At 39.9% G+C, this 8,122-nt stretch overlaps 1 protein-coding gene across 1 annotated transcript in view; it reads left to right on the plus strand.

Moving 5' to 3' along the window:
• The window catches only part of LOC122806689 (rootletin-like), a 552,836-nt gene that overhangs the window by 231,343 nt on the left and 313,371 nt on the right, over positions 1-8,122 (plus strand). Inside the window, exon 4 of the mRNA XM_044077321.1 lies at positions 7,738-7,865. Within this exon, the coding sequence (XP_043933256.1) occupies positions 7,738-7,865 (128 nt within the window). The remainder of the gene's footprint in view (positions 1-7,737; positions 7,866-8,122) is intronic.

Below are 8,122 nucleotides of genomic sequence, written 5' to 3' on the forward strand. Positions count from 1 at the left end.
TTTTGATCCCTTTAGGCACTTGTTCCATCAGGATGTGCAGCAGGTATTTAAGGAGGCAAGAAAATCTGCAACCAGAAAATCTTACAAATGGAAGACATTTTTTAGGTGGTGCTTATCTAATAACAGAGGTCCTGAAAGGGTTTTGAACCCTGTGATTTTGAAATATTTGTGTGAGCTACTTAGAAATAAATGGTTTACCATATGCTTCTATTGAAGTGCGTCTTGTGACCATCTCAGCTTGTCTGCCTTGGGAGCCCCCTCTTAGGTCACTTTATGTGGCCAAACAGTATATGAAAGTAGTGTTGCATGTGAGACCTCCTTGCCTCCTTTTGAACCTGCCTCTCAGGCAAACGTATGGCTCATTTATTTATTGACATTTCATGACCGAGAAAGTACGACTGAGTAGGAGCCCATTTTCAGTGGAAGTCTGGAAAGAAAAGCTCCAAAGTATTACAAAACATTTTAAGAATAATAATTTTACAGTCTTTAAAATAATACAAAAAACAAATACAGTTTAAATAATTATACTAAATTAGACTTAATATGAAAACACTGGTTAATGAAAGATATAAGTCATATGACAATGATTTAATATTTAGGGAAATTTTAGCTGTTTATAGTGAAATTAAAGCTGTGTTAGGATAATACAAACAGGAACTGCAATGAGAGGTGAGAGAAAACCAGGCTTATGGTATATTTAGAGAGAAATGTCAGGGGAGAGAAACTGAAAGAAGTAAGGAAGTGAGAGAAGAAGGACAAATAAGGAGATGTAATGTATGAGTAGGAATTTGTTCACATTTAGGGATATAACTTACCCTGGCGTTGAGCAAGGACAGAGCCAGCTTTAGGAAGTCTTTCAGAATGGTTTTGAAGGATGGGAGGGAAGGTATTGACTTGAAGGATAGAAATGAGGAGTTCCTTATATATAAATAAATAAATAAATAAATAAATAAGGAGGCCTTAATGACATGGTATAAGAACAGGCAATGCCCAGCAGATTTTGACTGATTTGTGGACACACAGGAGTTTTTGGTCATTGAATCATAATGACCGACTAGGAACATATTTAATTACTTTGAAGATTGTTTTACATTGCTCTGACATCTGCAAGGTGAATCTCTGAGCTGCACCTTTTCATGGTCAGCCAATCCTATCTGATTTTTCACAAGGATGGGGTTGTGTTACAGACTAATACATCATTCGTGCCTAAAGTTGTTTCTGACTTTACCCTGAAATAAAACCATCAATCTCACATTGTTCAATCCTGGTCAAAAAAACAAGGGAGAAAAGATTCTACATGCCCTGGATGTGCACAGGCAGCTCAGGTACTACCTTAACAGAATAAAGCCCTTTAGGAATGCTGAACAGCTGTTTGTCTCCTGTACTGGGACTAAGAAAGGTCAACTTGTCTCTAAGTAAACTATTGCACAGTGGTTATCTTCTGATATTGTTTCCTTTTACTCTCACCCTGGTAAATCTCTTCAAGGCATGGTTAAGGCTCACACATCTAGGGCCTTATCCCCTTTGATGGCATATTGGAAAGGGGTAGAGCCTAGAAGCATTCTAGAGGTACCAACCTGGTCCTCTGTTCATACCTTCGCAAAGAACTTCAAACTGGATTCCTTTTCAAGGTTCAGAGCTGGCTTTACTTGGACCATTCTGCAGAAGCTCCTAAATTCTTATCCTTCCACCTCCCAGGTAGGGTAAGCTTTGGGAATCTGCCCAAAATGCCACTGAGGCAGTGGGAATGAACATAGTACAGTTGTATAAGCTTTACTTACCTGTAACAGTAAATGTTCAAGTTCCTCACTGCCTCAATGATAGCATCCAACCACCTTCGTCCCCCAGATTGTGCATGGGTGAGGTGGGTTTCACCTCTTTGATTCTGTTGTTGATTGATTTGGTTTTTATATGGTATTTTGACTGACTGCAAATTCACTCTTGCTAGATTATTCTGGCTTCAAAAACTTTCCAGTCATTCTTTCTGGAATTGAAAAAGCCTGAACATTCACTTCCTGTGATAGCTGAGGGCTTACCTCTCAACACATGCTCAGTCAATCAGCTATCACAGGAAGAGAGAGGGATGAGGAGTCTGGGCTTTTGAAAGCTGGCCAGTACTGGGTTATTTGGCAAATAACCCCAAAATGTCACCGAGCCAGTGAGGAATTCAAACAACTACTGTTAAAGGTAAGTAGGAGTTTCAAAGTGAACTTTATTTCTTCAGCCATTTTATCTGTATGATCTGCATACCAGGTCTCTGTTGGCTTTGGTTTCTAAGTTAGCTGTGTAGGGTTTAAGATGTGTCACAGAAATGTTGGTCCTACACTTTGTTTAATGCAAAATGGATGAATTTTAAACTCATCAGTTTAAATTCCCTGGAATTGAACTCAGTTGCTTTTCTGTTAAAAATCACTGCCATTGCCATTTCTGTTTGCTTGCAGACAGCAAGTCACTGAGTGTTTTTTTTTGTTTCTTCTCAGTAGTGTCACTGTGGAGAAAAGTTAGGGAAGTTAGGGAGCCTCCTCCCAAAAATCTCTTTTTTTTACAGAGTTCAAGGAACTAAAACTTCAACATGTTTGTTTCAACCAGATAAAGCTACACTAATTCAACAAAATGTAGGTGAAGCCTCAAAATTGCAAATAGATGTGGTTTGACTACAGACCTCCATGTTTGAACATCTGGGATTTTATTTCAAAAGCTTCTTTCATTATGGTGTATAATCCTAAGACATCTTACTCCCTGTGAGCGGTAACTTGAATCAATGAAAGCCATTAGTGAAAGTGGATCCATGGAAAGCCGCGCTGGTACAGCGGTAGCATTGTTACCTCACAGCAAGAGGTTCTCCTGTTCAATTCTCGGCTGGAGTGCCTTCTGTGTGGAGTCTGCATGTCCTTCCTGTGGTCGAGTGGCCTCCGAAAGACATGTGTGAATGAGCATGCCTTCGCTGAAGGTTGGGCATCCGGCTGGCAACTCGGCACCATAAAAATCGACTGCCAATCATTAGCAGACCAGAGTTCCTCTGTGGCAACCCCTAACCGGGAAAAGCCGAAAAGACAAACAAAGTGAAAGTGGATCCATGCTGCTATCTGTTTCACCTGATTGAGTTAGATGTGGATTTAACAAGTAATGGCAAGGTTTTAGGACCATATCTCCCAACTTTGTGCTTAAGAATCAGGGGCAAAACCAAAAATAATGACAAATAAAGGCCCAAAATCAAGGTCATAATATAAATATTGCTTTAAATTCACTTACAAAATTAATACAGCAGCAGATTCTGCATCAGTATGCATTATCAGAATAGTAATCCTCAGTGATTTACCAGTAATTCAAAAATTTTATAAGGGACAGGGCAAAAAAAAAAAAAAATATATATGAGGCAAAATCAGGGATGTTCTGGAAAATAAGGGACATCTGAGATCTATGTTTAAAAATGCTTTTGAAGCTGTGACATGTAGCAACCAAGAACCTAACAACTTTTTTGTACGTTTTTAAGGAGCAAAGCAGTTAAACACAAGCCTGTAGTGAGGGCTGATATCTTTAGGAAAATGTCTGTTGTGTTGGTCATGCTCTGCTACTGACAGCTGCAGCACTCTTTTCGTAGGCTCATGCAAATCCAGGCATATTTCCTTGTTTGGTGTTATTGAACTTGCATGGTTCCCTGTTTCTTCCCTGTCAAGTCTTGTCTGGGAGCTCTGCCAGTGGTGAAGCTGTCTCCCATGAGATGGACAAGAACATTGGCCTTTGTGGAGTCTTTGCTTCCCTTCTTGGATGAGCCCTCATTTGGGAACTCCTTACAACTCATGAGGTCCAGGTTTTTGTCTTCTTCCCCTACCTCTGATATTTTCCAAGTTACGGAGTTGTGAGACCCTTATCATCATGTCTTGGAGTCTTATTTAAAGAATGCTGTATATCCTGTCTCTGTCTTTTGCTGTGCCATAAAGAGAAGCCAGTTAGCATGATAACCTGTTGAAGCATCCTAGGACTGACATTAGTTTGGTCTCTGTAGGCTGGTGGTGATTCCATAAACTAAGGTCTGTTTGACTGTTGTACCTTGCTGCCTAGCAAGGCATCTAGAAGTCTGAAGACCTGTGGCAAGAAAGCATACTCCTCCAGCATCCTAGGGATTAGAGCTATCAGCTATGTACCTCCCCTGTCTAAATTCTACTTCTTTCTGGTGAAGTTGGCACTAGAAAAGCTGTAGAACATCCCAGAGGCAGGACTCAGGAAAGGTCTGTTTGTGATGCATTATGCAGATTTCCTATATTTTCGTACACAAGCGGTAGGAACATACAGGATATTATTGTACATGGTAAATTTGTTAAGCCAGTGGATAAGTTATGCAGCACTTTAGGTATACTGGGCACTAGTGGTTGTACTCGATGCTCAGTATGCAAATATGTTGTTAATTTTTTTAGTTATATCAATGGTGTTCCCTTTAGTCCTAAGGGACATTTTACTTGTGTAACATCTAATGTTATTTATGTTCTCAGATGCTCCTGCAGTCTCTTTTATATAGGTGAAACTAAGAGAAGTTTTAAATTGATGTTCATGGAAACTTTTGATATAATTGCTTTCTAAGTATAATAGAAATGCAGTATTTAATGTTTTAGATATTAATTAATTAAAGTGTTTTATAATTGATAGTTAATATTTATATAAAATGGCACTGTTATTTCCTTACTGATGTACTCCTAGAAAGCATTTCTTGCTGAAGCATTGAGACTTGAGACATTCTTGTTAATAAAGTGCAAGCTGGTGATTTTTATATTTTTTTACTGGCCTTTTTGTTGTATTTTCATTTCAAGGTCTGTTTGAGATTCTGTTTGGTTCAAATGAGTACCTAAGTAGCCTTCTGTAATACAGACTGCGCAGATGCTGTGGTTACAGTTTGGACTTGGCTTGTGCCTGTGCATAATAGCATGGCTGAAGTCATTTTCCTTTGGGTATTGGCTGAGCTGCTGCATTGTAGACATGCCTATTTGGCAAAGCCCCTCAGGCTGTTTTCAGTGGCCTCCTTAAAAGGAACCAGGGTCTCATCTTAGCAAACAGTCTGTTTTTTTTTTTTTTTGTTATGTCTCCCATTATTCTTACAAGAAGGAGAGGAAGATGCCTTCTTCACCTGGAAACTTTTTCACCTTAGCAAACTAGAAACTCTTGGTAGTTGTCTCTGTTGACTTCCTTTTTGCAGCCCATGCTTTATTCTGGGTTGGCCTGGGGGGATGTCTTCTGTTTTGCCCCAGCTGGGAGATTCATTCTTTAAAGACAGGAAGAACTGAGTTTAACTTGCTCTTAATCTCAACCATCTTCTCCTAATTCTCTTCATTTGCCTTCATCTGTGGACATTTTGTCTCATTCAACCACTTGGTGATGACCAGACTACCTCTCAAGAGGTGGTAGAAGGTATCTCATTTTTTAAGTTAGGAAGTTGAAAAGGAGGTGGCTTCTTCTTTGAGTAACAGGAGAGTGTTTTCATCACATTAGTGACTTCAGAGTTCCTCTTTCCAGTGGAGTTTTTATGGTTCCATTCCTACACACAACCTCTCTGACAGGAGCCCAGAGTGTAGCTTTAGTCCTGTAGACATTTTTGTTCCTGCTTAGTAGCACGAGCCTTCATCATGTTTCTTTCTTGTTCACTCTGGTTGGGAATCTCTACCAGCTGGCGTTGCCCTTTGAGGATTTCTCACAGTCAGAAATCTTCCCAGTATCTTAGTATGGGCATAGTTGTACTCTATAATACTGAAGTCATTCAGTAACAAGTGTTATTGGTGGTTCTGAGGCCTGTATGCAAGGGTCTTAGTTTTCCAAAGGGTTCATTCTTGTCTTCTGTACATTGTACCTAACAGGGGGTTGAACAGAAACTTAGCTATGGTTGATCAAAATATTTCCTTTGGGGAGTATGCCTTTTTCCCCCTTCTGATTTGCTCCTGCTGTTTGGAAGACTTGTACTTAAAATTTGACAGACTTGTTTGTCTGCTGCTCAGCTTGCAAGTCCAGGAACACTGGAATGTATTCTTTGTATAAATTTCCTTCCTAGTAGCTTTGCTTCAGGCATGCAGATACAGGGATAGCCTTTCTGCGGATTGATTTCCCTCCTCCATTTCACTTCTCCTGAGAAGATTTTTTTTTGCTTTTGCCCTTTAAACAGTCCATTCATCTCCCAGTTTCTCTATGCATGTGAACACTGTAGGAGTGAGAGGTCTTTTGACTCCCTAGTGGTCTGCTACCTTCTTAGATATTCATTTATGTAGCTGGTCTGGTATATTTAGATGGACTGGTGTGTCATCTCTCTGACGACAGAGAAAGAATGGCCCATAACTGCCAATTCATCACATCTTCGCAGATTGGCACTGTGTTCTCTTCATGCCTAGGTTGCTCCATCCTCTCGATTTTTCTGCGGTCAGTGATTGCTCCATCTCAGGAGTAGCTATATCCATTGCTTGCTTTAGTTTGCCCTATCAAAAACTCATGTTCTATGACCCTTTTTGTGGTGCTTGCCTTCTACGATATATATATTTATCTGAATTATGAGTCTTTTCCTTGTAACTTAGATCCTTACTGCCTTAGAGTCAACCCAACCGTAGCAGCCTTTAAGGAGGGCCCCTGATATTAGCTATAGCAGCATGTCCTTTTTTTCAGCTTATTATTTGTTATGCTTCTTGGAAGACCTCCTCCCATTACACACAGAACTGTAGTCACATGACACTGGTCAGATCCAGTCAGCACCATCCTCTCATTTCCCCTATATTTTAACATCTTACTTCTTGATGAGCTGCAGGCTGTGAGATAAATTTTATTGTGCACGTCATAAAGACAGGAAGTGCCTTTCACAGAGAATGTGGCCATTTTGGTGAAATAAGCCCACTGCCTTATTTTCCCATTTTTGTCCAGAGAAAGTGGATGTGTCAAAGTAGCAACCTTATACTATCATCTGTACCTCCCCAACCAGTGTAGCCCTCCTGCTACTTTCATTAGTCTTCACTGGAAGTTACTTAAAGACTGAGTGTAGCCTCAACTCCCACCTGAAGGAAAGTTAACAAAAACACTCGATTCCTCCTCAATGCCCCTGCTGACATTCAGGGCTCATCAATTATCCCCTATCCCTGATGTCACAGTCAGAGCTAAAACTTTGCACTAGCAGGCTGACACCAGAAATACATTGTTGTTATTTCAGTTGACCTATGACAGGACCTCATTTATGGGACAGGAGCACCTTTCCACCATTACCCCAGGGGTGAGTGATACCTCCAGCTTGTTCTGATTGTTGATGTTTCCTGTAAATCCTGCAGATAGTAGACCATCATTTGTTCTCAGTGGAGATGCATTCTTCATTGTTGCAAATCTTCATTGCTGTTTCTGTGATGTTCTACATAGTGGCTAAAAAGTGAATTGTTGACTGCAGAGGATGAATGTGCTTATATAGTCAGCACATGATATCATGGCATTCAGCATCAAAGGCATATAGCCAACCATGAGCATAGGAACTTCTTGAAGAAAGATGGCAAATTCTAATTGGTGGAAAGGGTGAACTTAATCACAGGATCTGCCAGAGAGTGTCCTCTCACAGATCAGTGCATATGATATCCGTTATCTGTTATTTACAAACCCCTATTATATTCACACCCTAGGTAAGTGACAATGAACTATAATAACAAATAAATAGATAGATAAAACTTCAAATGCATTGTCAGTCCAGCAAGTCATGTTATATCACTTTAAATGTTGTTTATTTTTCCTCAGAAAGACATGGAAAAAAGGATGGAAGAGGCTATTGAAAATACCAGAGCAGACAGTTTAATCCTAGCTGAGGCACAACATCAGAGACTCGCTCAGCTCCATGCTGCAGAAGTGAAAGCTTTGCATGACAGGTATGTGCAGGCATATATTTCACTAGGGCACTTATAGCTTGGCGGTGTTTGGAGATAAGTGAAACCATCTACTGTACAGAGATCAGTCTTTGTGTGCTAAGAAATATAGATATTCATGACAGAATGCTTAGACTTAGAAGGTGTAATACAGAAACAAGTTTGAACATGGAAGATGAATGACTAATCATTTAACTGCAATTAAAAAAATGTCCACAACACACTTCATAAAGCTGACAAGTATACCCAGAACAATGTTC

This window comes from Protopterus annectens, chromosome 7.part0 (genome assembly GCF_019279795.1).
Source record: "Protopterus annectens isolate FY-2018-M chromosome 7.part0, PAN1.0, whole genome shotgun sequence".
In the NCBI taxonomy this organism is placed as follows: Eukaryota; Metazoa; Chordata; order Ceratodontiformes; family Protopteridae; genus Protopterus; species Protopterus annectens.